This window comes from Myotis yumanensis, unplaced genomic scaffold (assembly GCF_028538775.1).
Source record: "Myotis yumanensis isolate MYYU_CA2020_CCGP unplaced genomic scaffold, mMyoYum1.0.hap1 SCAF_13, whole genome shotgun sequence".
Taxonomy (NCBI): domain Eukaryota; kingdom Metazoa; phylum Chordata; class Mammalia; order Chiroptera; family Vespertilionidae; genus Myotis; species Myotis yumanensis.
Genome location: NW_027223764.1, coordinates 25,268,264 through 25,296,015, shown reverse-complemented (window position 1 = coordinate 25,296,015; position 27,752 = coordinate 25,268,264). Strand labels below are relative to the sequence as shown.

Here is a 27,752-nt window from a genome sequence, read left to right as displayed (position 1 = left end):
TTCCTCTTCACCTAGGCCCAGCCCTGCCATCTTGTGGTTGGAAATGTTAAGTGTGATAGAAAGCCCTGCGCTATGTCACAGCCAGCTCTGTTTGGGGGGGGGGGGGGGGGGGGGGGGGAAGACCCGCCCTAGCAGGTTTGGCTCAGTGGATAGAGCGTCAACCTGCGGACTGAAGGGTATCAGGTTCGATTTCAGCCAAGGGCACATGCCTGGGTTGCGGGCTTTATCCCCAGTGAGGGATGTGCAGGAGGCAGCCAATCAATGCTTCTCTCTCATCATTGATGTTTCTATCTCTCTTTCCCTCTCCTTTCCTCTCTGAAATAAACAAAGATATATTAAAAAAAAAAAAAAAAAAAAAAAGGCCGTTTGCTTTTCTCAGGCAATCTTTTTCGAGGTTTTCAGGTCAGATTCCCCCTCTTCCCGTTGAGCCTATTTTAAACAATAGCATGGACTTTACAGGTAGGGAAAAAAAGGGTTACTTATGTCTTTTTTAAAAAAAGCATTTCCAGCTCTTAGCAAGAGTTTCTGGTTTATTGCAGGCGCTCAATAAATGCTCGCAATTATTTCGTAAGAATTACTTTCTACCATGTAATAGGAGGAATGGTAGGAGTTGTGAACACCTCTGGGGGGAAAGCAAACTTTCTCATTCAGAATAACACAAAGGAGTGAAATGAGGTGGTTGGTTTCGACACACTAATTTTTGCTGGTACTTGAAAGCGAAGCAAACGCCTGGGAACCTTCACTTACAATCAACTGAAGGGAGGGTCCAGATGCTTGAGTAAACTACAAATCCCAGCATGCCTCGGGGGCGGGCTCAGCGCCTGCGCAGATCACGCGGGGCGGTCATGTGACTCCAGCATGGCGGTGTTTGCAGATTTGGACCTGCGAGCGGGCTCGGACCTGAAGGCGCTGCGCGGGCTCGTGGAGAACGCCGCTCACCGTGAGTCGCCCTGGCTTCGCGGGCCGCAGTGCCTGCCTGGCCTCGCCGTCCCCCAGACTGTCGGGCCACGTTCTGGAAGGACTCGGCAAGGCCGGGCCTCCGGGTCTCTGGGATGTCCCTGGAAGCTGCTGTGTTGTTTGGATCCCTAAAGCGGGAAATTCGAAGCTGTTACCCAGTCTAGCTCCTGCTTTCATGCAAATTGAGGAAACTGAGGCCATGAGAAGGTGGAGGATTTGTATAGGGCCCCACAGCTGATGGAATGTAGAAGCCAGGGCTTCCAAGTGTAATCGACACCAGTGCTCTTAATGTCACACCCCTGTCTGCATTTCACGACTGGGTCGGAGCAAACGCGCGAGCAGTGCATGGACGGAGAGTACTGTGGGGCTCGGAGACGCGGGGCGGGTCGGGGGTGGGGGAGCGGGAACAGGGGGCTGCGAGGGTTGGAATAATATTCATAGAAAGGGTAGGTAGGAGAGGATATATTGGGGGTGAGGGGTAGCAGCATGGCCAGAACGCCGGATTCATATTTGAATCCAAGGAAGCAAAGCCCTGAGAGAAAAGAACCTGTTTTAATTATTGAAACTAATCATGACAGCTCTTTTCTTCCTTAGATGTGGGGATAGAAGGGTTTACAAATGAAGAGGTTTCTGCAGGATTTCTCAGTTCTCAGCCCTGTGAGAGCTGGTCATACTTTTCAGAGGGTAGTGTAGGATAAAACCAGCCTTTGGCAAAGTGGGTTACACCGTTTCTTCTTGTCCTTTTGTCTTTCCATTGCTGCCAGTAATTAGCATTGTCTCTCTGAGAATCCTTTCCTCTCCAGTAAAAGGAAGCCGATGGACATGATGATCTGGGCCATTTAACGCTACTATTTGGTGGTTTCTTTAAAATCAAAATTTCTGGGTGTAGTTTGTATTCTTCAACTAACCTTTTTCGGATGCTTTTCCCTTAGTAACTGAATCATGATACATAGAGAGCAGCCATGTCTTTCTATTCATTCTTTTATTTCTTGTGCTCAGCACAGTTACTCAGCAGCCCTGGCAGGTAGCGATTACTCACTTATTGCTTATGGAATAAATTAATAAGCCGTACACCTTTTTAAAAATACAGAAAACGATGACTTGTTTAGAAAATTGCCTCAATTTCAAATATCCTTGAAGGAGATATGATAAAATGTCTATACATTGTTACCCAATGTATATAATTAAAATTAAATGAAACATGACAGAAAGTCACCCCAATTTTAGTTAAAGATAAAGGGATGCTGTTTGGTGAGTGGCAATTTTCAAAGAATAAAGAAGACAGATCCCTGGTTCTTAGTTTATGATGTGATGTAAGAAACCAATAATCTTCAGAAATAAGTTATATAAATAGAAGTTACACCAGAGACATTGGGAAAGTAATCCCAAGATGCCAGATGAGTCGTCTAGGAAAAGTTTGTGGAGAAATTGAATCTAGTTGACATTTCCGAAGGACAGTAGGGACATTGTTTAGTGGCCAAAAGGTTTCCCGAGTGGGCATAACAAGAAAACGTAGAGCAGACTTTGGAGTATGGTAAAGAAGAATGGTGCTGGGGTGTGTTGATGGGGCTTGGTTGATTTGATTGAAAGGTGAAGCACAAAGTACTGGAAGTTTCTTTTATCTTCTGGTTTTTCTGTATTCTTAACACTTAGCAGACGGCCTGTCATGTAATGGATACTCAGTGTTTGCGTGAGGAAGGAAAGAAGGAAGTTGGACAAATTGAGGAAAGGGGGCCCACTATTTTGGCATTAATATGCATTATATTTTCATGTCCTCTCATTACTCCCTCCACCCCCACTGATGTTAAAATAACTTGAAAATATGATTTAGACATATTTTTAGTCTAATGCCCAGAACAGTGCTCTGTGTTGAGGCTGATAGCGCAAGGCCCTGGCCTCAAAGAGTTCCCAGTCTTGATGGTGGAGAGCTCCAAAAGAGAAGTGGACAGTGGTGTGAGGGCATCATTACTCCATTTCCCCTCAGGAAAAGGGCCTCAAAAGGAAGTAATAAGGCTAAAAAGCAAATAAAATGAGTGAGAGTAAAGGTGGGGCTGAAAAAGTATAAAGTTGGTGGGATGAAATGAAAAAAGGAATATCAAAGAGAATGATAGATGGAAAGGAGACACACAAAGTTAAGGGTGTTTAGTTTCATGCTAATAGTATGTCACAGAGGTCAAAGCCTTAACTAAGTGCCAGACACTGTTCTAAAACACTCTACGTGTGTTATCTCGTTTAATCCTCAGGACGTGTATCTTAAGTTCTTTTATTATCACCCTTTTGACAGACGAAGAATCTGAAACTTGTAGTAAGTGGTAATGCTTAGATCTGAAAGCAGGCAGTCTGACATCAGAGCCCATACCACTCTGCAAACTTCCTCCTAGTCTTGACATCTAGAAGAGGGATGGGACTGTGGGTAAAGGAAAGAGAGGTTGTTATATTTAAGAAGAATGTTCCATTTTTCTTTTCAGTTGGCTATTCAGTTGTTGCCATCAATCACATCGTTGAATTTAAGGAAAAGAAACAGGTAAAATATAATTTCTGAAGTTAATAATAACCAGTTTTTATAATTATTTATATTTATATTGGTAATATGGAACCTACAGGTAAGCATATTTTCTTGCAATTTTAAAAAATGCATTCTCTGTGCACTATTCTTATTTTATAATAGTTGAGTTGATGCATATTTGTGCAAATAATAGTTTTTTTGTGACATAATAGACATGCTCTGAGGAGTCTTAAAGTTGATTTAATGTTAATTAAGTCATTCAATAGTCATTTTTTTAAAGTGCATTGTTATTGACTGACTATAATCACAATATTTGATTTTTTTACTCTTTATTTATTTATTTTTTAAATATATATATATTTTATTGATTTTTTTACAGAGAGGAAGGGAGAGGGATAGAGAGTTAGAAACATCGATGAGAGAGAAACATCGATCAGCTACCTCCTGCACACTCCCTACTGGGGATGTGCCCACAACCAAGGCACATGCCCCCGACCGGAATCGAACCTGGGACCCTTGAGTCCACAGGCCGACGCTGTATCCATTGAGCCAAACTGGTTAGGGCGATTTTTTAACTCTTTAACATAAACATACTGGTAAATGTGTGTATTTCTCTTTAGGCCAACAACTGTACCTTACAGATTATTTCAGTCTAAAAACTACTTTTCATCCTTCCCGTCCATTGATGTTTACAGTTGCTTCTCTGCTCTTCAGCTTTCTTTAATTTTTTTTTTTAAGAAAAAAGCTAATTTAGTGTTTCTGAATACCAAAAATTAGCTTTCTTACTTCTTTTCTTAAATTATCTTTTCTGCAAACCCCTAGTAAGTTTTTCATTACGCTTTGTCCCATTAACATGTATAATCTAGAGTAACTGTTTATTATTTGTTGTAGGAAATTGAAAAACCAGTTGCTGTTTCAGAACTCTTTACAACTTTGCCAATTGTACAGGTAGGTGTTCTGTTGTTTAAGAAGCATAATACCTATTCTTTCGATGCAGACACGCCCAGTGATAAGTATGGTTCTCTACCCTGCGATGCCCCTTCCTCTGCTTACCAGCCTTACCTTTCCATCAGGACCCAGCTCTTCTGTGAAACTCTCCCTTACTATCAATTCCATACTTCTCGGTGATCTTCTTTCCTGAAGTCCTACAACCTTTAAGTTATCTCATTATGTAGCTTAACATACATCTTTTTTCTCTAGCTCTAATATAAATTCCTTGAGCATGAAGGCTGGGTTTTACTGCCCTATTGCTGGTGTCTTTTTAATGAATGCCTCCACTGGTAAAGAGGAAAATCAGTCATTTGTATTCTCTGCTTTTCTGATGGTATGTTTTTGATTATAGGGAAAATCAAGACCAATAAAAATTTTAACTAGACTGACAATTATTGTTTCGGATCCATCTCACTGCAATGTTTTGGTAAGTTAATTACCTTTCTTCTCTCATTTTGGACTTGTAAGTTGATTGATTAATGTTGAAAGTGTTGCTTTTCAACTTCACCCATTCTTACACCCCCCCTCCCCTGTGCATGACACCTGCCTGCTGTCCCCATCCTCAGAATTCACACAATATAACAGAATCTCTTCTACTCATGGCACATGTACAGGACTACCACAATCTATGAGTCCTTGGGCAATTGTTTGTCATTGAGCTCACATGAACCAGACATACGGTGGTGCTAGGGGTATTGCTGTGAATAATACAGACACAATCCTTTTAAATCTGTGAGAAATAGCTAAAAAGGTGGCGGTAGTAAATAAAGAATGCTCTGGAGGACAGTTTGAGGAAGTTGATGTTCAAACTGGGGCCAGAAAAATCAGTAAGTGTTACATAGATGTTGAGTGGGGGAGAGAGTGTTCTCAGAGACAGGAGGGATTATGCAAAGGCCCTGAAGCCAAGGAAAACATGGTGTGTTCTGGGAACTGGAACACCACCACTAGGATTGAGCCTACTAAGCTGGCTAACCTGAGATGAGGTTAGGGAGGTTGGTCTGGGTGAGCAGATCTTAACCAAGGGAGGTTTGCATTATAGAGAATGGATCAGAGGGGGTTAAGGGGATTTGAGAAGCATCCAGGTGGGTGGATTGATGGGATTTGGTGGTTAATTGGATTTAGGATGATGACTCCTTAGTGTGGCCTGAGCAGCCAGTTAAGTAGCTGGTGGTACCATTTGCTGAGATGGGACATACAAAGAAAAGCAGGTTTGAGGGCATGGCGTTAGGGACATGGTGGGTTATTGTAAAAGTTCCAATGGAGCCTATCAGATGGCAGTTAGAAAGGCATGGCCTTTAGAAGAGTGATCTTAATAGATAATGACTTGGAAGTGGTCACCTTGTAGAGAATAAATTAATTCATGGGAGTGGATGAGACTCCCTGGTCCAAGTGTGAGGTGGGAAGAGAAGGTCTAGGACAGTCCTGAGGAATTTCAGCTTTTAATGGGAGGAAGATAAGCTAGGACAGTGGTCAGCAAACTGCGGCTCGGCAAACCGCGGCTCGCGAGCCACATTCGGCTCTTTGGCCCCTTGAGTGTGGCTCTTCCACAAAATACTGGCTCTTCCACAAAATACCGACTTCTGCACGTGGGCCACGAAGTTTCAATCGCACTGTACGTGCTCGCCCGCACGTGGTATTTTGTGGAAGAGCCACACTCAAGGGGCCAAAGAGCCACATGTGGCTCTCGAGCTGCGGTTTGCCGACCACAGAGCTAGGATAAGCTGTCTTTAACTGATATACTTCTCTCGTTCTGTCCTTGGTTTCTCAGGTATTTTCCTGCACATCTAGCAGTTTAATTTTTATTTAACAGTATTCTCATTGTGAACCTAATTGCCTCACACTGAGTCAAGTGTATTTCTTGTCTCCCAACAAAATTGTGAATTCCCTGAAGGGCAGACATATGCCTTAAATGATTCTGTACCCCTAGTGTCCACACAACAGGCTCTAATCAGTGTCTGACAAACTCCTCCACTGGTTTGTGAAAGCAAGGGCTGTCTAATTTGATTTTTGTATCGCAAACAATGTTTGATACAAGTGTAACAATGTACGAAGGAAGGTAGAAGGTTGGTGGAATGGGTGTTGGTATCACGTGCTTAGAAAGTCTTCTCTGCCAACATACAAAGCAAAGCAAAACTGTCAGCGGCATGTTAGGTGTGCAGCCAAACCACAAGCAGAATCCCATGGGTATTGTTTTTGTTACTGTATGACAACATTCTTTTTATTACTAGAGAGCAACTTCTTCGAGGGTCCGGCTGTATGATATTGTTGCAGTTTTCCCAAAGACAGAAAAACTTTTTCATGTAAGTAACAGATTAAGTAAAAGAAAACAGTGTTTATTATTTTTTAAAAGACGTCTTCATTATTATGCCTTTGTAGATGATATATTTTGCCTTTGTAGATGATCTGTTTTGCCCTATCTGGAAACTTTGGATTTTTCATTTACGGTTCTGGAATTTCACAGACTGTCTTTAGGTGGCATGTGTTTTGTTTTGTTCATCCTGCTAGACATTTGATGGGCTCAGATTTGAACAGCCCATCAAGTTTTCTCCTGTTTCTTTATCTCTGCTTCATTCATTCATTAGAAACTTCTATTAGTAAATGTTAGTCTCACTCTTTGTAGTTCTAAAAATCACTTCAATTTCTGCCCTTCTTACTAGTTGCTGCTGCCTGTTAGGGAAAAAAGGCATAAGGTTCTACTGTGGCGTGAAAGCTCCCACTTGTCTGATCTTTCTCCTTTGCATGCTGAGAGGTGTGGCCCATATGCCAGCAGGATCACATCAGGCATCGGTCTTCTAGAAATTCTCCACAGTCAGCCATCTGCTGATCCTGTCCCCCTCCTGATCTGAGAGCCTTTGTGAATGTAATTCCTTTTGTACTTTTAAAATTGCTATATCTGTGATTGTTTTCAGGAGGGAAAGTTATATAACAAGGTATGGTCATTTTTATCAATTTAAGACAGAACATACTGGACATTTTAAATGATTACAGAAAAGGAAAAAAAAATCACCTGTAATATAGTTTTTCAGTAATATGTTTTACATTGTAAAATGAGCTATAGATACTTTTAGAAAGTTCTGAATGTTGTCTTTAGGTTCCAAAAAGTATCCATCTGCAAAACGTATATCCACCAAAGGTATATTGCAGCGGGAAGTACTGGTTTCGATGTTTTAATTTTACAGCATAGTTCATTTCTAAGCAAAGTCTGTTCTAAAATTATAGGAAGATTTTGCCTAAGTTTATCCAGTAGATGGAGCTGTTGACAAAGAAGACTTACCTGTGGTAAATTTAGTTTTCCAGGCTTACTATCAATTCTTTTTTTTTTAATCAATTCTTAAATGTGTATATTATTATAGAGGAACAGCACAACTTATCTATAAATAACTTTGTTTTTGATGACTCCTTTCATAAAATGTTCAATTATAATAGTTTTCAATTTTGTTTCAGAAAAAGAGGTCAGTAAAGGGGAGTGGTACATATTCATCAGAGACCCCTGTGGAACTTTTTAAAATCAGGGTGCTCAGCCCCCACCACTGTAGATTCTGATCCAGTAGGTTTGGGATTGAGTTTGGTATCTGTTTGTTTCAAGTTCCACAGGAGATTCTGATTAATTGATGGCACCATGGTAGGTATAAGGACTGTGGGCAGTTCCCAAATTTGTTAAATAGTAACTTAGTTTTGTTATTAAATAACAGTTCAGTTATGTTGTACACTAAAAGCTGGTAATATACCCAATTTGTACTACTTTTTTTTTCAAAATTGATTTAGAAATGTAAGCATATAACTTACATTTCCATAGCCATTTACTGGTGATTAGAGAAACAGAACCCTTAAAACATGACAGTATGGCTGGAAGACATACATTTTATATTACCTTCAAAAGACTTTTACATATTTTTTTTACCTTTAATACAACACTCCTGAGGGATAATTGGGACACATATTTGTTACTCTCCCCATTTTATAGGAGAGAAAACTGAGGCTCGGACTAAGTGATTTGCTCTAAATCTCAGGTAGTATGTAGTAGAGCTAGGGCTTTAGGTTTTAGAATACATTATAATTCCGTACAGCAATTTTATCTTAGTTGTTTATCATATTACTTATTTTTCTCAGACTATTCAAAAAGTGAATTTAAAAGCATAATATATGTTTGATGATGGTGAGTGAAACAAGTATTCTAGAAGAGGGAAGAAAGCTACAAATAATTTACGCAGTATTTGTTTGAATTTGATTATACAGATATACTAAAAATGTTACATAAAAACCGTTTTTAAAATTGGAACAACTTCCTCTGATGTGTCCAAATCTTACCCATTCTCTAAGACAATTCAAGTTAGGGCTCTCCTTGTTTTTTATAGACAATCAATTTTAAAAAGCTTTTTAAAGTCTTTCATGGTCTGGAATCAGGACAAATGCAAGCAGTTGTTGTTTAAGAGGTTGTATCCTGTAATTGATTCCATTTGTTTGGTTTGAAAGTTGATTAATTTAAAAGGTGTAGATATAATCTAAAACTAAGGTCTCTAAGATAATCATAACACACATATGTTAACAATTAGTAGTATAAAATCTAACCACCTTAATAGCATTGGGAATTCCCAGGGCTTCTTGGGATGGGGGAGGGAATGTAGCAGAGAATTTCAGAGAAGCTTCAGGAGCTTCTGAGTTCCTTATTCCCATTTAAAGTGACTAGATTTAAAGATTTAGGTTGAGGTGAATTCAGGTTATTTAGTCTAGTTGTCTACAAACTATTTAGATTGTGCACCCTATCAATTCTAATAAGCATTGAGGCTGCATCCCCAATATATGTATGTTTCTTTTCTCTTTTTAAAAAAATATATTTTATTGATTTTTTACAGAGAGGAAGGGAGAGGGATAGAAAGTGAGAAACATCGATGAGAGAGAAACATCGATCAGCTTCCTCCTGCACACTCCCTCCTGGGGATGTGCCCGCAACCAAGGTACATGCCCTTGACCGGAATCGAACCTGGGACCCTTCAGTCCGCAGGCTGACGCTCTATCCCCTGAGCCAAACCAGTTAGGGCATATGTTTATTTTCTTATAAATTATTTGCATACTTCATTATAACAGTGTGCTGTAAAAGGTAAGATACATACAAAACAAGTTTTAAGAGAGTGAATTAAAAAATAGATGGAAATAAAAGTTCTATTTGCTTCCTGCTTCCAAAATCCATGCCTACTTCCCTTTAAAAACTGCTGTTGTAGAGTATGCTACCAGTACCTCAGGCTCTTGAACGGGGTTATTTTTCAGGACAGTCCTTGTGGCTCCCCCAGCTTCAAAATTGCTGGGGATATTTGTTAAAATGAGGATGCTTTGGCCCTACTTCTGAATTTATCACTGGGAGTGGGGCCTGGTAATCTTTTTTTAAATATATATATTTTTATTGATTTAGAGGAGAAAGGGAGATGAATAGAAACATCAATGATGAGAATCATTGATTGGCTGCCTCCTGCATGCCCCCTACTGGGGATCAAGCCGCAACCCAGACATGTGCCCTGACTGGGAATCCAACTGTGACCTCCTGGTTCATAGGTTGACGCTCAACCACTGAGCCATATGGGAGACTCAAATCCATTCTTTAGAAAAGTGCACCAGTGTGGGGCATGCAGGAGGCACCTCAAACTTAAAATGTCTCAAACTGAATTCTCTTGCTACTTAGCTTTCTATTAATCCAAATCTAAATGTTCACTTGATACATTTAGATAACCATAAAATAAAAGCATTGTTCACATTAAAGTACTTTCTAAATCATTAAAGAAGATTAAATCATATACAAATAATATTTATGGTTAAAAATCTTATTATAGTGGTTTTGGCAGGTTGTATATGAATTCATATCAGTTCTTTTTCTTTGGCCAAGGTTTCCTATGAGGACTTAAGGAAAGAATATTCTTGAAAATGCACATACATATGCAAACATTTTTTATTTTATAAAACAAGGAGAACAGAAGGATAGGGATTCATAGTTCTCTCCAAGTCCCTTTTATGGATGTCAGGGTAGTACCTCTTGGATTAATAGAATGCTAAATAGCAAAAGAATTCATTTTGAGACATTTTAAGTTTGAGGTGTCAAAGGGAACCAAGTAGAACTGGCTTTTTACTGAAAGTTTATTAAAATGCATGTACTTAAACCAACAAGGGATAGTTTTTAATTAGCCAGTTACATAGAAGAAGGAGAAGATGACCAATACATAAGTAATAAGTAGGCTAATTTAGCTTTGGTCTGGGGAAGAATATTCAGCAGACTTAAAATTAAATGAATCGGCTTTTTTTGTGAAAAATAATTTCTGTTCATGATAATAACTTCAAACAGTACAAATAGATAAGCATTGGAAAGTACACTTTTCTCCCACCTAAAATTTCCTCTCCCTTTTCTCCTGAGGCAAGCACTGCTAACAGTTCTGTGTCTTCTCAGAAATATTATTTACCTAATCCTTCCTTCATTCCTCTCTCTTCCCTCCTTCCTTTCTTCTTATGTAACACCATGCTTTTTTTTTTCACCTAACAGTATATCTTGTAGATGGTCCCTGATGACAATTAGAGATATACCTCTTCCTTTTTAGGAGTCAGCATATTCCATTGTAAAAAGGGACTATATATAATTTATTGAAATGAAATTGATACATGATTAATTGCATCTAGTCTTTTGTGATTGGTGTTTGCAGTGACTATCATTGTACTAATATCCCTGAGCATTTGTAGAGTACATTGCTATAGAATATATTTCTAGAGCCAATAGGATACATTCCTGTAGGTGAAGTTGATGGTGTATGCACTTACTAGTAAAATTTTGATACCTATTGCTAAAGTACTTTTTAAGACTCTGTACTGAAGTAAGGATCCTGTGAGTACCTGTTTATTCATTCTTGTGTTAGCAGTGTATTCCTGAACATTTTTATCTTTGCCATTGTGATAGTTACTACTAAAGAATGTTGGAAAGCAGCTGAACTTGTATTATCTACTATTCAGAGCTTTTCTTCATCCATTCTTATTAAATTTTCAATGACTCTTTTATGAGTTGGGCAGCTGTAGCAGTTGGGATGGGGCAGATTCTTAACGAGCCAAGTGTTTTTGCCAAAACAGCACTACTTCCCAGGCTTACTGAGTTACTAGGACTGTCTTAAAGCCAGGAAGTCTGGGTGGGGGTAGGAGTGACCCCCTCTTTACTCCTCTTCCTTACTCGGTCCTTTCCCTTGGTCTCTGCCCCTGATATTGGTTTGTTAGCATAGCCACCTGGCAGTGTGAATTTGTTCATGGATTCTGTATATACCAAAACTGTGAGTGTGTCTTATGTTTAATACGGTTCAAAACAGCCAGTACTTTTTATCACTGTAAATCAAATAATGGAAAATCAGAGCCAGATATTCATCTTCTAGCAGTGTCTTTTGGCTTGTACTCTTAAACTAGTAACCTTTCCTCAAATTTATTTTCCTTCTGTCCTGATTTTCTTATCTGTTTATTTCATCTTGCATGCAGCTTTTGTAAGCAGTTTCAAATCTCTTTTGGAGTATTGATCAACAAATGATAGCAAAAATTAGAAGAAAGGGAAGGGAAATTAAATCTGAAAAATGCATTCAGTGTCATTTGATTTGTAACAGCTCGGTGTTGACCATTTATGAAGATTGTTTTCATTAGTATTTGAACAAAATGCCATTGGTAGTGTCGTGTTCGTATTTTTTCAGCCGTTCAATAGACAAGTAGGAACCACAGGCCTGAAACAATTCCTAGCACAGAAATAAATGATTTACGGGAAAAGTGGAGCATTTGGCTTTTTTTTTTTTTTGGATTTCAGTTAGTTTTCCCTTTCTAGAATAATCTATACTTCCACAAATGGAACCTCTCTTAGCAGCCCATCCTTATGTAGCAGACCATGAGTCAAAGGGTCTCTAGGCCCTGACTGTTTAAGGTCTGCGGACATATCACACTGCTTCAGCCAGATTACAGTTAAACCGTTCAAGCCAAACTTGCAGGAATGGCTGACCATTGCCTTTGTATTTCAACGCAGAGCCATCATAACACCTTTAGAGTGAGCAATGTCTATTTATATTTCTTTATATCAGAATTGACCTCATTCCTATTCTTAACGTGCCAATTTTTCTTTTGCCTTTCTCTTTGGTCTCCTTCGTTCTCTTAGCTAAAAGTTTAGCATATTTTGCAGCCTCTTCCTTATTATTATTATTTTTATTTATTTATTTATTTTTAGTACATTGTTTCTTCAGAGCAATACACTGATGTTTGTGTAGCAATACGCTGAATCTCAGGTGCTTTGGTCCAAGGTTTCTTACCTTCTTTATGTAGGGGCTTTCTCACACATTTATGCAGACATCATCATCTTTTGAGAAATTTTGTAGTTTGTGGATTCTGCTGTTCTTTTGGTCCCCAGATGACAAGGCGCAGTATCAGTGAGACCAGCAATATCTTTTTTTTACAGTGACCTAGTTGAGAACACTGAGATTGGCATCCACAATGCAACCCCGAACAGATTTGTGCTTTCTCTCTCCAGTCCTCCTTGGTGTATAACAGGAATGCCTTACTCAGTAGCAGGTGGATATGGCAATGGGTCAAGACTCCCTGCTTTATGAGGAAACCTTGTTTGTTGCTCTCACCACTGATTCAAACCACATACCCCTTCTTTCATTTTTCACCCAGAACATCAGCAAAAACTTCTGTGGCCATGCGCTTCTCACAAAAGGTAGACGTTTGCATTCCTCATCCATTTCAGTGAGCCCCTGGCAGCCAGTGGCTGGGAAAGAGGTGTTCACCTTCATCCTGAAGCAGCAGCCCACCTCCAAGGAGCCACAGAAAAGAGCTTACCTGCTTTTTCTTCTTGACAGGTTGCTTGTACACATCTAGATGTGGATTTAGTCTGCATAACTGTAACAGAGAAACTACCATTTTACTTCAAAAGACCCCCTATTAATGTGGTAAGTGTTATACTTTCCTTTCTATACTTGAATCTGTAGAAACTTAGATTAACAAACTGGACAAGGAGCAGAAGAAACCAGTGCTCTTAGATGAAGAAAAACAAAGGCTAGGTGATAAATAAGCATTTTTGTTGTTGTTGTTGTTAATCCTCACCAAAGATATTTTGCCATTGATTTGTAGAGAGAGTGGAAGGGAGGGGGGAGACAGAGAGAAACATAGATGTGAGAGAGACACATTGATTGGTAGCTTCCCACACGTGCACCCAACCAGGGTTGGGTATCGAGCCTGCAACCAGGGTTCCTGCTATTGACCGGAATCGAACCTGGGACCCTTTAGTCCACGGGCCAATTCCTCTATCCACTGAGCCAAATCAGCTAGGGCTAAATAAGCATTTTTAAAATATATATATATTTTTTATTGATTTCAGAGAGGAAGGGAGAGGGAGAGAGAGAGAGAAACATCAATGATGAGAGAGAATCATTGATTGGCTGCCTCCTGCATGCCCCCTACTGGGGATCGAGCCTGTAACCCAGGCATGTGCCCTTGACTGGAATCAAACCTGGGACCCTTTAGTCCACAGGCTGATGTTCTATCTACTCAGCCAAACGCCAAACCAGCTAGGGCAGTGGCCGGCAAATTGCGGCTCATGAGCCACATGCGGCTCTTTGGCCCCTTGAGTGTGGCTCTTCCACAAAATACCACGTGTGGGCACGCACATACAGTGCAATTGAAACTTCGTGGCCCATGCACAGAAGTCGGTATTTTGTGGAAGAGCCACACTAAGGGGCCAAAGAGCCGCATGTGGCTCTCGAGCCGCAGTTTGCCGACCACTGGGCTGGGGGTTAATTAAGCGTTTTTAAGAGGATTTTTATTTTTGTAAACTGACTAAACGAGAAAAGAAAGCTTAAAATAAAATAAAAATTTCAGTAAATTATGAAGATGTTTTTGAAAGGCTTTACAAATCAAAATCTATGAAGGATATTTCTTGGAAGGAACGCTAACCGTGTTGGACACTTACTGCCTGAATATTGAACACTAAGGGGACAGAAGTCAAGAAAGAAGGGGAAGGGAAATAATGTTGGGGATCCCTGAGGCACCAGTGAGCTGGGGGAGGGCATGCATGGAAAGGTCCATGCGCAATGAAAAGCTGCACTGAAGCAAGCTGGTTTACACGAAAGCCGGGTTACCTTTGTAATTATCTAAGAGGGGAGCCATGCATTCTGGGAACTTTTTGTTCCTCCCTCTGCTATAGAATTTTTCTCAGTACCTTTCTACATAATTCTCGTTTTCCCTACCCTTCCTCTTCCATCTGTCATGCCGTCTTGTGAGTCTCATTCCGTCATAAAGGTGGTATTTCACATCACTAACAGCTGTTAACTGTTTTCATCAGCAGCCAGATCCTAGGAAGGGGGAGGATGCTATTTTGGAAGAGGGGCTTCCAAAGCTTAGTCTCCCATTCTCAGAAAGTGTTATGGAAGGAGAAAGAGAGTTTAATAAACAATCCAGGTTATATACCTAATCCTGTCAGAATTGGAAAATTAAAAATTTAATCTATTTTTTCAAGGTAGATAACTGTCCTATTCTTTTGTCTCTGTAGAATCACAGCCTCCTCAAGTTGTTTTCCTGTCTCTGCTGCTAAGGAATTGGCTTGATTCCAAGAATAGGGGGAGACAATGAGAAAATTGATCTATGTGGTGCGGAAAAATTGAATTCAGTGTGTAAAAATTTTAGTTGGCTTATGTTCTGCCCCTTAAAATGTGCTACTAAAACTGTACTTGAAAAGTACCCAAAATTTTAAAGTCATATATTTGAAGGGAATACTATAAAACAGCTCTTTTCTGATAAATATTGAGAGGAGTACTGAACATATAACAATTTTGCTTAAGCTCAAATCATCATTTCCCCACATTCTTGCCAGTGCTTATAAATAAATAAGTAAATGCTAAAACAAAACAAAACACCTGAATCGTCACAGTTTAAGAGTTGGAGATCTGTGTTAACAGCCTACTTAGCAGACGTGAAATGAAGACTGGCAAGGAGAAGCCATTGAGCTCTTCACTCACAGTGTCCAGACAGTTCTGTTGATTCCCTGTCACGTGAGCCCCCAGCTACCTGTGATAAAAGGCATAGCCTCCTCCAGTACCCAGGCCTACAACAGTCTTGTTGGCCTCACAGGTGGCTCCTCTCCAGAAGTCGCCATCTCTGGCTCTAGAAGTCTGCCAAAGCCTCACACTGCCAATCCCTTTGCTGTATAAAAGGCATCCCCTGGCATTAGCCAGTGCAGTGGCTCTGTAAATTGCTATTAAACTTAAAGCCCTTTACCTTTCTCTTCTTCACCTTAATGAGCTAGGAAGGCTATTTTCTAGATGGCTTTGCCTGAGTCAGCCCACATATAGCACTGCTGTGTCCTTGTTGGGGGAAGGTAGTAGCCTGTGATGCTGAGGCCAAATCTGTAGATGGACAGCAGTGCACACAATTCCTTATGTCCCACACAGGGTGAGCTTCCCAATGGCTGCTTGGTGAGGGCTCTCAAACCAAAGTGCCCTTTGTTCAATCCAGACTGTGAGCTTCCAGAGAGCACCAGCTGTGTCATGGGCATCCTTTTTAAATTATCCCAACATTGTGCCTATAGTGGGTCCTCCCTGAAACTTCTCAGTTGGATGAATATGTGTCTAGCCTAGCATATTAAAGTGCAGCTTGGGGAACCTGGCCAAATCCTGCTTGTCCGAGTCATTAGCCCGTAGTCAGTGTTGGCAGGTGAGGGAAGTGGGGCACTGGGATGGCATAAGAAGGCAGCAGCAATAGGACATCCCACCCCCCAATTCATCTGTAAATTCAGGAAGGCTGCTGCTGTTTGATGATATTTTTGGCTTAATTCCCACATTTTTCAATTTAAGAATTCTGAAAAGTGAAAATTTGACAAGTGAGAGGGATATGCAATATTTAACACAGTGTCTGCTTTTTAAAAAATCTGGTGTGAACATTTTACATATGTTGTTTAATAAAAACTAGATGATGGAGTGGAGAGAAGGACTGCACGAGATTATTTTCAGTCTACCTAATATAGAAGTAGGCTGCAGTGTGAACTGGTCAGGAAGAAGAGTCCCCATGAATTTATTCACCTAGTTCCCATTTAAGAGAGAGGAAGCTGGAAACATATGGTAAGAGATGTCCAGCTGCTTGTTCAGGGTAAATAATAGTTGGGATAGCTGTGTATGTATTATTTGTATCTGATAATATCTAATCTGGATATGGAGCTGTATGTGTAGGGGAGTATGTTCACCATGAAAGCACAGAACATGGAGTGAATGTGGTTAACAATTCAGCCTTAAGTCTTGGTCCTTGCCTGCTCCTTTGGCCTTAAGGATGAACTTGTCTTTGGCCATGAAAAGGGGATAGATAGGTTGGCTTTACAAGGATCCCTTCATTAGGCACATGAGGAAACAGCATAGATCTTCATTTGGATTGGGTTTGTGCTCTTTTCTTTTATGGTGGTGAAAAGTGGGAGATTAAAACAGGGAATTCATTAGTCTTTTACCTAGAGGCTAGAAGCCATGTGAGTATTGTCAGCCTAGAACAGCTGTGGGCAATACGGCCCGCGGGCGGGCCCGTTTGAAATGAATAAAACTAAAAAAAAAAAAAAAAAAAAAAAAGACCATACCCTTTTATGTAATGATGTTTACTTTGAATTTATATTAGTTCACACAAACACTCCATCCATGCTTTTGTTCTGGCCCTTGGGTCCAGTATAAGAACCCATTGTGGCCCTCCAGTCAAAAAGTTTGCCCACCCCTGGCCTAGAAGTTTGGGATTATGAAGGCGGGCTCAGGTATACGAAAGCACTTCACTTGTATAATTCATAGCTCTTGTTCCTTTTGTAATCGTCACATGCTTGGGGCACCATAATTTCAATGATGTAATTCCTTCTAAAGACTCCTACAAACCTCTTCTGGAGTCTAGAGCAGCGGTCGCCAATCTTTCGGACCTCACGGACCACCAGTGGTCTGCAGACCACCAGTTGGCGACCAGTGGTCTAGAGTATGGGAGTCACATACATTTATTATGTGATAATTAGGTTTTTAAAAAATTGAATTTAGCTCCTCGGATAATCAAATGACTTCTAATTATTTAGCATTTATAGTTTAAGCACTTTTACACCTACTCTAGCCCAGCAGCTTTAGGGTCAGGGCTTGAATTACTCCACTATAATGGAATTGAAATTGAAACTCAGGTAGTGTGTGACTCACACAGATAGACTTCTCTCACAAAGGCTTGCGTTGGCAATTGTACTCAAGCTTTTATTCTACCTGCTGTCATTTCCCACCACTGGGAAATGCTATGGAAAATTACTTTATAGCAGAGCTCTTTAAGCACACAATAATTTCATATTTTAAAACATAATCTTTATGAATTCGGGTTTTGAGAATGTTTCTTAAGCAGTACATACCTTTACTTTCCCTTTGATGTTTTTTTCAGTGTTATCGCCATTCAACAATGACTTCAAGTATATTGAGTTATTTTCGGTGTTTGTATGTGTTATGCTCTCTTTCTGATAGTTTTCCCTCAGCACTTTAACCCTAATCCATTTCTATCTTCATGGTCCAATTAGTCCCCACTGAGAGATGTCCTGTAAATAGTGTCTGAAGCAGTGAGGTTGGTTGTTCCAGGAATCATGCCATATATACTTGATTGGGTGTGAGTGCTCTATAAACTTTATTTTTTTATCACACATATATTGGGAACTGAAATGTGTTAAGTACTTCATTGATCTAATGCTTGGGCCAGTGCCAGCATCAAAATTTTGTATAGCAAAAAAAAAAAAAAAAACAAACCCTACAGAAATAAAGTTAAAAGACTAATGATAGCCCTTGCCGTTTTGGCTCAGTGGTTAGCGCATTGCCTCCTGCATGTGCTCCCACCAGGGCCAGGGATCGAGCCTGCAACTTAACCTGAGACCCTTTAGTCTGCAGGCTGACGCTCTAGCCACTAAGCAAACTGGCTAGGGCACAAATTACCTGTCTTAAAGAGTGATACACCAAGGGTGTCATCCTTTGAATTCAATAAATAACTGATTTTTATGAAATTAACAGGGAATTCAGATATTATCCTAGTAATCAACTCCCTATTTTCTTTCTCTCTTCATTCTGTTAAGCTTAGTTCTTGGAATTTTACCATCGATATTTTTTTTTTGGTCTTTTTTTCACCGTCAGTATCTCTTGATTCAAGTATCACACATCCGCCCTTGGTTTGCAACGTCATTGCCACGTTATTTCTCATTAGTAAATAAATCTCCCTGTTTTAGAACCTTTGGTCAGAGAAGTGAACAAAAGCCATCACACAGGCACTGTCATTCGTTATGAAAGGCTGTTAGGAACAACCATTTGATGAGCTTAAAGCAATTTTCATTAAAATGGTCTTAGAAGCAAGAGCCCTGGTAATGAGTCTATACTTTATCTAAAAATTTAAAGTGTTATGAAAGGAATGTTCACAACCTCCAGTAGCACATTATCTTTAATTTCTCTGTCTCAGTTTTGTTAGCAATTTTAAGGTAAACGACTGATGTACTTAAGATCACAATCAGAACTTTTTTCTTAAAAAATAATTAAGCTGATAATTATATTCCTTTTTCTCTCCCCCTCCCCCTCCAAAAAAAAAAACAACTTTAATTTTGATCTGGTCCCTATGGTGTGGTGGGGGGGAAATTTTAGTCACAATTAAGAATACTTAGGCACCTGGTCATCTAGTTCTATGTGTCCTTCTATGTGCCATCCACATCCTTTGTTTCCCCTCTTCTCCAGCCCACTGTCATGTGTTTTAGATCAGCAACTAGAAGATGAGAAGAGAAAAAAAACTGGCATCCTCTGGCTAACTAGTACTTTTGTCAAGAGAAATAGCTAGGGGAATAATTGAGAATATGGCTAAAGGAGGTGTCTTTGGTTTATCTGAATTTCAGTTTGCCAAGTTCATCCTGGTTTCTTTTATGATGGATATTCAGCATGATCACATCGCCTCTTTTTCATAAGCTACGATTTATTTTCTTAGAATGTAAATATATTAAACACTTGTATAAAGGGCAGTTGTGAGTGACAAAGAAGCATTATACCAGCTCTCAAGATGTACAAGCTGGGCAGGAAAAATGGGGTGGGCATTTAACTGTGGCACCAAGAGCATCCTGTCTTTTTTGCTGGACATCCATGAATACAGTTTAAAATTAGGGACTCACTAAAGAAAAGGTGGAGAACAGATGTCAGGGGCAATTAGCAATCTCTGCCATAATGCCTTATAGTGGTTATTGTAAGGGCCAAATACATATATAAGACTCTTAGCACAGTGCCTAACACATAACACTCAACCATGGCTATTTGTCCTCCTTCATTCAACAGATATCTAATAAATGACTTACCTAAGAGGCCTTCCACCCCTGTTCTTCGGAAATTTTTCAGCTCTTCGTTTCTTAGTTTCTTCATTTTTGGGGTCAAATTACTTGTTTGCAAATAGTTTACCCTAAGTATAGGGAGCACATCTCTTCTTTTCTTTTGGTAGTTCATGGAATAACAGCCTTTTTGCCACTCCACTGGGACTTTGCTCACCATAACCTCTTCATGATTCCTGTTTATATAAAGTCAGCCTCCCCACAGCTAAGATAAACTCTGTGATCAGATAGAGACAGATCTGTTTTCTTCTGTGGATGATGCTATTTGGGCATAAATTCGCCTTTGTTTAAAGCTATACTTCAACAAGCAGGAGGTGGGCTGTGGAGAGTATAGAGCAGGGGTCCTCAAACTTTTTAAACAGGGGGCCAGTTCACTGTCCCTCAGACCGTTGGAGGGCCGGACTGTAGTTTAAAAAAAAAACTATGAACAAATTCCTATGCACACTGCACATATCTTATTTTGAAGTTAAAAAACAAAACGGGAACAAATACAATATTTGTATTTGCATGTGGCCCGCGGGCCGTAGTTTGAGGACCCCTGGTATAGAAGAAGGTGAGAGAGAACTTTAAGTGAAAATAGAGCAGGACAGTGTGTGTTTATCCTTGAAGTTTATTTTTCTTTATTTCCTTTGAAGGCAATTGACCGAGGTGTGGGCTTTGAACTTGTCTACAGCCCAGCTATCAAAGACTCCACAATGAGAAGGTACACAATTTCCAATGCCCTCAATTTGATGCAAGTCTGCAAAGGAAAGGTATGGTTTCCTAATTGTAGGATATCTTTCAAATCTGGCAGTTTATTATTATTAATCCACTAGATTATCAAACTGATTCGTTTTCCTTAAAGAAGAAAGTTGTCATGGCACAGGAATAAATTCTCCTATTTCAATGAACTCTGTAAGTTTTAAGGGGAAGAAAATAATGAGAGAAGATTAATGTGAAGGAGGGAAAGATGTGTTGAAAGCCTTTATCTTTCCATAAGGAATTTGTAGTTTAGCCACTGAAAAGAATAGTGTAGGTAATAAGTTTTTGTCATCAGTGAGTTGAATTTAGTTTATATGACCTTCTCAACTAGTTTTTAAAACGAATTCATCTTTTCTAAGATCTGTTGGGAAAACCTGTTCCGCTTATTATACGCTGCCTTTAGTTTGACATGAGGGCTTTTTATTCTTTCACTTTAATTACTTACCTTGTCTTGAAAAGAAGTTGGTGTCTATAGAGCCTTTAAATGTTAAAATGTGAATACTGATTACTTGTATTATAAGACTCTTCAATTTTTTTGAACCTCTAAGATTAATATTGATCACTTTCTGTTTTGTAGAATGTAATTATATCTAGTGCTGCAGAAAGGGTAAGTCTGCCACTACGTATTTTGTTTTTGCTTTTCAAGCTATAAAACTTGGAAAAGTTTCTAGGGGAGAAAGTAAAACAGTAATATAATGAATGTTTATTGCATGTTTTCATTTTAACTGTATTTGCTCATTGTAATTGCTGAAGAGTAAAATCTATCCCCATTTCTTTTGGGCTTCAAGTTTTATTTATATAAATAGGTTTTTTTATACTGTTATAGAATGCTTTTTAAGGCTCTTTTATATTTTCAGAAACTTAAAAACAATCAAAATTATAAAAACTTAAATTTATGCAATTGAATTCCTTATTTTTAGACACTTAATCATCTTATTAATTCACTGTAGATGAAGTCTTTGAAACGTTATGAATAGCAGGACTCATGTCTGTTTTTTGTTTGTTTGTTTGTTTCATTTTATTTTAGCCTTTAGAAATAAGAGGTCCATATGATGTGGCAAACTTGTATCCTTTTCTGAGTCAGAAGTTACTGAAATTTTCTCTTAGGAAAATTGGAATTTGAAATGATATACTTTAACAAGATATTTTTCTTAACCTTTCTTTACTGTAGGTTTACCAATTAATTTAAAAAAAATTACATCAGGTTCTAGATAGCTTTATCCTTTTGTTTTCTGGACTAAGGGTGAGAGAGAAAAAGGAGAACAAGAATGAGGGACTATATTTAAAAGGCTTAGTTAAATGCGACTCTTTTCAAAAGCATGTTCCATTTGGGCTAAGAACTGCGATAGAATTAAAGTCTCTCTCTCAGTGTGACCAGGTGAGTTGACATTGTCGGTTATGTTTGTGTTAGTCGCCTGTCCTTGGCTGACTCGGTTAAAATCCTTAACGACCCCACAGAGGGTTGCTGTTTGGACTCTCTGAAAGTGATGCCAAGGCTGCAGTGTCTACCAACTGCCGAGCAGCGCTTCTCCATGGAGGTGAGCAAGTTCTTCCAACAAAACTATCCAGTGGTCACGTGAGGAGCCAGTCATTTTTATCAGACCATTGCGCCATATCCACTTTTATTATCTTTCCCTGCAGAGTTCCTTTAGGGTCATCTTTTCCCAGCCTGCTTTAACCATACCCAGCAGTGCTTTCTCATCTTTCGCTTCAGGCTTTACTTTCTAGAGTTTGTGGAATGAATAGTTTGTATTACAGAAATGAGTATTGAGTGCATCCTTTGAAGCTCTGCATGGATGTCCCTGCCTGTATTTTGATAGGCTTCTACTCTTCCTTTCTCCTCCCTCCTCTCCATAGGAGCACACTTTCCCTCCTGGAAATCACTGTTTTAAAGAACTGAAATGTTAACAATAGGTTATGCCACTTATTAAGAACATAAAAACAGCAAAGGCATTGTAAAAACCCAACTAACAAACTCAAATTGTACCTCTTCACATTTATTACAGCTTGTGATTCTTTTTTCATTTTTTGTTCACCTGATCAAGTATGTGCAGACTATACATTTTTTACTCACATTTCATTTACATGTATCTTTCTCTTCACATTAATCACTACTAGAAGCCATTGAATTTCTCATTCATCAGATGATAAAAATTAAATTAGAAGTATATGGTATGCCTAGATTTTGAAGAATGAAAATGAGGTTTTATTTTTTTTTAGTTGAGACTTTTCTGTTTTATTTTCATTCTCTTTGAAATTTTTAGCACTAATGGTAGGGTCAAGAAACAATTTACTTGATATCACCCAGAGGAATTTAAACTTCAGAATAAGTTGCTACGTATTGACAAAGTTATTTGGCATACACATACTAGTTAAGTTACTGAAGTCCTGTGTGTTGTGTCTAGATTTTAGTGATCTGATTTCCATTGAGAGACTTGATTACTGTACTGACTTACCATGAATTACATAATTTTGCTTTTGGTTTCAAAATGTTTAGTATGAGATTGTTGTATTATGTAGCCTAGACCCCATCACATTAAGCTCTGGGAATGATGAAATTTTCTTCAAATTAGGGAACAGTTGGTTCACACTTTGGTTATTTTTGTCTATTTTAAATGAATGTAAGGAATCATCAAGAGTTTGGATAACAATTCGTGTTCCAAAGTAGACTAAAGCAAGAAAGGGGAACTTAAAAATAGGGAAAAATCTGAAGTTCTGCATTTACCTTAAAAAAAAATAACAACAACAAAAAAAACTTAACTATGTAAAGCTGGGCTTTTATAGTAGCTAAACTAAATTACTTGGGGACTTCAGGTAGCATTGCCATTCACTCTAGTGTGCCCAGGATAGGCCTAGTTTATGCTTGTCCTGCAGAATTAACCATACATCTAGAGGATAAATTATAGTCACCCTGGTTTCACTTGACATTGGGATAGTATGAGAAGTTGTGTGGTGTATTCCTAAGATTGCTAATTTAGCCTTAGGTTACATTGCAAGAAAGAAAGGATTCTGAGGCAAGGTCTCAGTATTGTCCCCTGCACTGATGAAGTTCCAGCTGGCATCTGTATCACCCTTAGTGCCGCATTTAAGGACAGCAGAGCCCTGGAGCCCTACCAGAAGATGGTAATGGGATCTTAGAGCGCCTGGAAACCTTCTCATGAGGGCAATACTGAAAGCAGTGCAAGAATGGATACCTTGAAAACAGAAAACTTGGGACACACAGTAACTGGCTTTCAGCATTGGAAGTCTTGCTGCAGGGATTCAGAATTAGATGGGTCCTATAGGTTTCCAGGAACCAGTGAGTAGCAGTTCTGAGGTTGTGGGGAAGGGACAGAAGAAAGAAGTTCAGGGCCAGAGGATCCAGCCAGTGGTTGATGAAGTTGGTGTTTTCAAGCAGCCATTGGACCAAGATGGACCTGTTGGGCACACCTGACTTAATTCCTCTTGGACAAAATAGTGCACTCATAAATAAGTGCTTTAGAGGTAGTTGTAGATTTTCCTTGACAATCCCTGTATGTGAAAACTAAAGCCCTATACAAATGTAACTTCTTGCTATTACAAAAATAAATGTATTTTCAAAAGACTTACACTTTAGCTGATAACTATAAAGGTCTTATTTATAATTATAAGTTTGAATTAAGAAGTAAATATCCATGTGATTTAAAAATTGAACATTTCTGAGATGGAACCAAAACAATTTTGAAAATAAATGTATTTTGTTTTGTTACAAAGTGTTGGTTTTCACAATTTAATTTTTATATTTTTTATTTATTTACCTGATTCTTAGATTTTTGCTTAACCCATAGTGATACAGATAAACATCTCTAAATACGTTTTCCCCTTGGTGAAACGGAAATCATTGGCACTTTCTATTTAATTTGAGGCTCTCTGATTATGTTGTCATTTTAATGACCTCAAGGGCAGTGTTGTCCTTTTATATATTAAAATGCTTTTAAATAACTGACAAAAATATAGTAGACTTGTCAAGTTAATCCTTACAAATGAAAAGGTAACGCTTAGCTCTTTAAAATTGACTTTACTTTTATTACTTGAAATAAATAATTCTTAACTAAATTTATGTTTATTGAGTTCTTTAGGTTTTACCTCCTTCATAGCTAATGCATCTCTCCCTAGGTCCTCTCACTTCCTAAGGACTAAGTTTTAATCTCTTCACATGGTATTATAGCTCTTCCCAAGCTACTCTGCCAGCCTCATTTCTCCCTGATGTTTTCACATTCTTCCTTCACACCAGCCATGTTGTCCCCTAACCATACTAGGTTCTTCTTTCCCCCCTCTCTCTCCATGGCTTTGGAAAGGAATACTTTCTTCTCCATTTGCCCCCTCTTTCCTCTCTAGAGTCACCTCTTGTATTTTTTCATATGTGTATTTTTATTGATTCAGAGAGAAAGGGAGAGGAAGAGAAAGAGAGAAACAGCAATGATGAGAATCATTGATCAACTGCCTCTGGCATACCCCCCTCTGGGGATTGAGCCTGCGTCCTGAGCATGTGCCCTTGATTGGAATCAAATCTGGAACCCTTCAGTCCACAGGCTGACGCTCTATCCACTGAGCCAAACGAGCTAGAGCGAGTCACCTCTTTTATGATACCTTCCTTGATTTATCCAGGCAGAGTTAATTCTTGTTATATTTGCCCCTTGTACACTTATCTCAGTGTGTTGTAGGAAGAAGCACTGTTAGGCATTTTTATATCCTCTATAGATGACACAGTGCCTGGCCCACTAGTAGATTTTTAACACAAGTTGGCTAAATTTAAGTTGAACTCTGCTGCCAATCTGACCTAAACATCTAATAATCTTTTTTTTTTGTTCATCATCACCAATCTCTGGGATCGATAAACATGTGAGTTTCATTTTCTTCATTAACTCAAGTATTTATTGAACACCTATTACATAACCAGGCAATAAATATGGTGGAATCTTCAGAGGTACATTGATGATCTAGCAGGGATGACAGCTGTGGTACATGCTGTAAAATGAAGTGAGCACACACTGGAGGAAGTACAGTTGACGGTTGTACTTGCTCTGGTGATTTATCCATCTTTCTCCCATATGTAAAGCATCTGCTGCACTAGGGTCTGTGACTTGGGTTCTGGCTGTATAAGATGCCATGGACAAACCATTAGAGATAACCTGCCGTGCAGTTTTACCCTTGAAGTAATCCTTAGGAATGAATTAGATGTTGGTGATATATTGATGTGTGTATATTTGGGACAGGGGAGGGGTAATAACACTAAATGCCATCAGCATTCAGTACTTCATGATGGTTTTATCATTTACTAGTGCTGTCAGTCAAAGCAACATGGTGATACTTGTTCATCTACCTCTTTAAATCATGTCTGAACTTCAAGCACTGGTTTCCTTCTTTGTTTTGTAGAAACTAGGAAAACTGCTTTTGGAATTATTTCCACCGTGAAGAAACCTCGGCCATCGGAAGGAAATGATGATTCTCTTCCAGCTTCCAAAAAAGCCAAGTGTGAGGACTGAAAAGATCTCCCAGGCTCTATTGACACTCCCGTCTTCCCTTTCATAGTCCACCAGCCACAACAGAAATCAAACCTCTGCACGATTTGCTGTTTTCACGTGGAGCTAGAAATCGGTATCTCTACAAACGATTTTATATTCAGGCGTTTAAACTAACAAAAGAAACCGGGTGAAGCGCTTAAGAAAAGACTGAGCTAAATGAATTTTGAGATAGTGTAAGAGAACACAGAGTCTAGCTTATATTCTTGGTGTAATTGATAAAAATGGCAGGTATAATTAAATTAGATGTTTCGATATTTCAAGAGACTCTTTTGTTCATTTAAAAACTCATGCTTTTCTGCTTTATTTGATATACATTTTTTAACCTTACTACTCAAAAAGTGGTTAGTTTTATGGACTATTAAAATTTATATTAAGGGATTGGCTTTTAGTTGATCTATTTTTGTTTTAAGCCTCTTTTATTCATCAGATCAAAGTTCTTTCTAACAGGACTTGTTACAAAATTGGTGGAAGGAGAGGGTAAGTGCACCTGAAATCACGCTTGGCCTCCTCCTTTGCTGCTTCTCACCCCCATGATGTCCTTGAAAATAGGATTCACTTCTTTGACTTGGAAGCCCCTGAAAACCTGATATTGATTTCTCCTAGTAGTTTTATTAAGAATATCAAAGCAATTACGAGCAGGATTATTATACAGTGGAACCTCAGTTCTAGAACTTAATTTGTTCTGGAAGCCTATTTAAAAATCAAATCTTTTTTTTTTTTTCCCCCGTTAAAAGTAATGTAAATTGAATTAATCCATTCTAGACCCCCAAATGATTTTCTGTTTTAACCTTTCTTATATACAGTACATGTCTAGTGTACTGTTTAATCTATAAATAAACACTTTAAAAACAAAGAGGACATAAATGTAAATTTAACAAAAAGGAAATGAAATGTAGGGTAAAAAAACGAAAATTTAATAATAAGCAGCAACAAAAGAAAAAAAAACTCAATAATATTCACAGCACAATTTTCTGAGATGTTGACAGTGTGAAGTTTAACAGAAAACTGACTCATACTAGCACGTCCTCTCATTTATCACCTGAGAGACACATGAATAATTATACAAGCCATTAGATAGCATCTGATAGTATGAAAGGATTGTCTGGTTGAGAAGCTAATTGTTCAAGATGAGAGATGTTGGAGAACCAAGGTTTGACTGCATTTGGTAGAGGTAGCCTTTTTGCAAATACCTGCACTTTTGCTGTATTGATATAAATAATTCTTTAACTGAGAAAAAGGACAGAGTCAGAGAAAAGATTTCAGAAAGAGAAAGCTATATAACAGTCTCGCTTACGAATGTAGATACTTTTAAAATATTGATAAAGGGAAACCATCAAAACAGAGTATACCATGACAAGATGAGATTTACTCTAGGAATCTAAGAATATTTCAGTTCTTTTAAATGTACTTTATAATATCAATAGGTCAAATGAGAAAAATCAGGATCATCTTAATAGATGCTAGCAAGACATTTGATAAAATTTTAACTCTTCCAGATTTTAAAATTAAGCAACAATAAAAAACCTTTGGCAAAATAGAAGTAGACGACTATTTTACGCACACATACATATATATGTTCGTATGTATTTATATATTGTATATATTAACCATGATGGTTCTAAAATAAAGCATTTTGACTGAC

General features: G+C 38.6%; 1 protein-coding gene across 1 annotated transcript; it reads left to right on the top strand.

Annotated features, from left to right (window-relative positions):
- Window positions 1-851: 851 nt before the first annotated feature.
- Window positions 852-27,752, top strand: RPP30 (ribonuclease P/MRP subunit p30). Its single transcript, XM_070432724.1, has 11 exons — window positions 852-940; window positions 3,426-3,481; window positions 4,355-4,411; window positions 4,806-4,880; window positions 6,682-6,753; window positions 13,303-13,392; window positions 20,462-20,578; window positions 21,145-21,174; window positions 21,595-21,632; window positions 22,026-22,105; window positions 25,962-27,752. Exons 1-11 carry the CDS (start codon window positions 859-861, stop codon window positions 26,069-26,071), a joined length of 807 nt encoding a protein of 268 aa, XP_070288825.1. The 5' UTR covers window positions 852-858; the 3' UTR covers window positions 26,072-27,752.

Bases quoted from the DNA above. Each gene is read 5' to 3' on its own strand.
- RPP30 (XM_070432724.1), top strand. From the start codon at position 859: ATGGCGGTGTTTGCAGATTTGGACCTGCGAGCGGGCTCGGACCTGAAG. The intron at 941-3,425 runs GTGAGTCGCCCT...TTTTCTTTTCAG, and splicing joins CGTGGAGAACGCCGCTCACC to TTGGCTATTCAGTTGTTGCC. The intron at 3,482-4,354 runs GTAAAATATAAT...TATTTGTTGTAG, and splicing joins AATTTAAGGAAAAGAAACAG to GAAATTGAAAAACCAGTTGC.